General features: G+C 45.7%; 1 protein-coding gene across 1 annotated transcript; it reads right to left on the bottom strand.

The window, feature by feature from the left end:
- Positions 1-1,172: 1,172 nt before the first annotated feature.
- On the bottom strand, positions 1,173-2,924 carry LOC104156409 (histone H2A.Z; the record flags this gene model as incomplete). Its single annotated transcript, XM_009695849.1, has 4 exons — positions 1,173-1,573; positions 1,729-1,858; positions 2,322-2,435; positions 2,850-2,924. Coding segments are annotated over 4 exons (381 nt in total), but the record flags the coding sequence as incomplete, so codon positions are not given.
- Between the last annotated feature and the right edge of the window lie 44 nt (positions 2,925-2,968).

Below are 2,968 nucleotides of genomic sequence, written 5' to 3'. Positions count from 1 at the left end.
GGAGCCCGCGCCTTGTCATTCCTTATAGTACGTGAACTATGCTTTAAGGTACTTACAAACACTCACTATAATTAGCAACATCAATTACATCCTGCCAAGCACTGCTTTGCTGGGAAGAAAGCACACAGGTGCTGCTCCAGCAAGTGCAGTTAATATTGGTCTAACCGAGATCTAAAATCTAGGTCAGCACCTTCCAGCTGCAGCAGAGATTACTACCTGAAAGCGGTTACCAAAAGAGAATAGCCTGTTCGATGCAAAAGCATCTTTATTTGAAATATTTCACTACTGGAAGAGCAGTTCTGGAAGGCACAGAGCTTGCTGCCCCCAGCCACAGGAACCAGTCTTGACAGCACCTTTTGCCTCACCAAAAGGATGAGGTTTCCCCTTACCACAGCATCCATAAAAAAACAAACTTGCAGAAAGCTGGAAAGGAACGCTGAAGGAGATGTGACTAGAACCCCCTTTATTCTGCTGCTACTGAGGATGCTACTGTGTGGCAGAAGTTAAAACCGTCCTTAAAACTCAGCTGTGTGGCTTGGACCCTCACCACTATAGGGCTTCAGACTAAGGGAAAAGCAAGTGCTTTCCAGTTCAGATCCCTGCAGCCAGCAGAGGTAAAGCCCACCTGTGCAAAAGCCACACCAGGACAGAGCTATTTGACTGCTACCTTGGAAGCAGGTTTTAGATTCTTCCTCAAAGTTCACACTCTGTGAGCCAGTACAGGCCTCTGCAGTACGGCCCCTGCTTTTATGGATGTCTCCATGGTCTTTTTCAAGAAGAAAAAGCGAGCGGGGTCAGGCTCTACCATAAAGAAAAACAACTGAAGTTGTGAATTTTCTACATCCATTCAGCTTACCTTCCTCCTCCATGACAGATCCCTTCCCTCTATGAATGCTGGCATCAGGTAAAACCGGCCTTAAACAGCACCAGCCTTGCATCTGCTCTGCTCAAGGCAACTGTCACACTGGACAGCAGGCTCAGTTAGCAAGAACGTAACTTTGCAGGATAAAACCCACGTGCCATTTCACTCGATGGTATTTGCCAAGTGCAGTACTCTAGGCATGTGTACTCTAGGCACAGCTGGTAAGACTCCCGAGTTGCGCGTTCTTGGAACAATTCTGAGAGCGGCGTAGTCGAGACCCAGTATTTTTCAGTTAGTGGACAAGAGACAATCAGTCTTGACATAACATTTATTGAATATTTCCACTCTAGTGGATGAAAAGTCTGTACAAAACCAAACATTTCCTTTACTTAATCAAACCAATCTAAAAACAGTCAGCTCAATCAAAACCCACTACAAATACAATAGCTTCTTTGAAGCCATGGTAACACTTAAATACGGTTAAGACTTCAATGCAGAAATTTGGTTTGTTAGAAAGCTCAAGGGAGCTTTAGCTTCTCAAAGTTACAAAAAGGCAAAATCGTGTTTCACAGATACAGTCCACTGGAATCACCAACACTGGACAATTAAGTACTTAGAGTCCTGAGATAACAAGGAATCCTGGTATCCTTTAGACAGTTTTCTGTTGTCCTTTCTTTCCAATGAGAGACTTGTGGATATGCGGTATTACACCTAAGGAAGAACAACAATTAAGACCATGTTATTTCCCTTCAGCGATTTTCCCAAGCTTTGCACTTCAAATAAAATGACAGCATTAAGCAACCGTAGTCTATTAAGAGTTCTTGCCACCCAACTCATCACAAGCAGTTAGCAAGCAGTTTACATACCACCACCAGCAATTGTTGCCTTAATGAGAGAATCCAATTCTTCATCTCCTCTAATTGCAAGCTGCAAGTGACGGGGAGTGATACGTTTCACCTTCAAGTCTTTGGATGCATTTCCTGCCAGCTCAAGAACCTGAGGACAAGGCCATTTTTAAACTGAGTTACACAAATCAAGTGAGATCAACTGCGCAGCCTTAGCTGTTTTATTCTCTATGCCAAATAGACTATTAGTGACACCAAGACAGCAAACGATGCCTCTTCTGAAAGGGTTCCACTTTGGGAGCTCTGCATTTAGTTTTCCCCAGGAAGAGAGTAAGTGTTTTACAGCAGATACGACATGCTGTAATTGGCACGTTTTACAAAATACTTCACACTTCCCTCTTTCCTATAAGTCACAGTGATTAGATCTGCACAAAATGCAGAGCAAAAGGTTCCATGCATTTTTCATGGTCTCCTGATGATGCATGCACTTAAAACTGGCTCAAAGCAAGTGAAGAGTTCACAGCCCAGTCCAAATCAGCAAAATACAGTAGGCTCTGGTCATTAAGCCATTTTGGAGCTGATCAATTTGCTTGCACCCCTTGCAGGAGCTTTACCTCAGCTGTCAAGTACTCCAGGATTGCAGCACTATAGACAGCAGCTGTGGCTCCTACACGCCCATGGCTGGTAGTCCTAGACTTCAGGTGCCTGTGGATGCGGCCAACAGGGAACTGGAAAATAACAGACGTATGAGTAGGCTGTGATGACAGAGACAGAAAAAGAAAGCCACTATTCTAAACCACATGCTGGGCAACAGAATCCCAGTGGCAGAAGCACGGACTACATTTCAACACTTGAGAACCCAGCTAAGGACGCTGTATGCCAAGTTCACATCAGCCACGTCGCAATTCTAACCACAAGCAGTAGCAACAACCGCAAGGGAATTCTCTTCCCTCCCGCACATATACGCAAAAGGGCTAAAAACAGCCAAGCCAGACATTAACACGCTCAAGGATCAAACAGATCCTTACCCCATTCTAGACAAGAGACAGACGACGGACTACGCAGGTCTCACAGGGTAAAACCAACCAGGAGACGGAAGGCCGACCTGACTTCCATTCACCCGTGCCCCAGTCCCTGCTCACCTGCAATCCAGCCCGCTGAGAACGGGACACCGCTTTGGTCTTGGTCTTCCCAGAGTCCTTCCCAGCTTTACCACCGGCCTAGCAAAGAGAAGAGGAGCGTAAGAGCCGGCGCTACGCCC

This window comes from Cariama cristata, unplaced genomic scaffold (genome assembly GCF_000690535.1).
Source record: "Cariama cristata isolate BGI_N322 unplaced genomic scaffold, ASM69053v1 Scaffold42232, whole genome shotgun sequence".
Lineage (NCBI taxonomy): Eukaryota > Metazoa > Chordata > Aves > Cariamiformes > Cariamidae > Cariama > Cariama cristata.
Note: the sequence above shows the minus strand (reverse complement) of the source record. Positions and strands in the feature narration are given on the sequence as shown.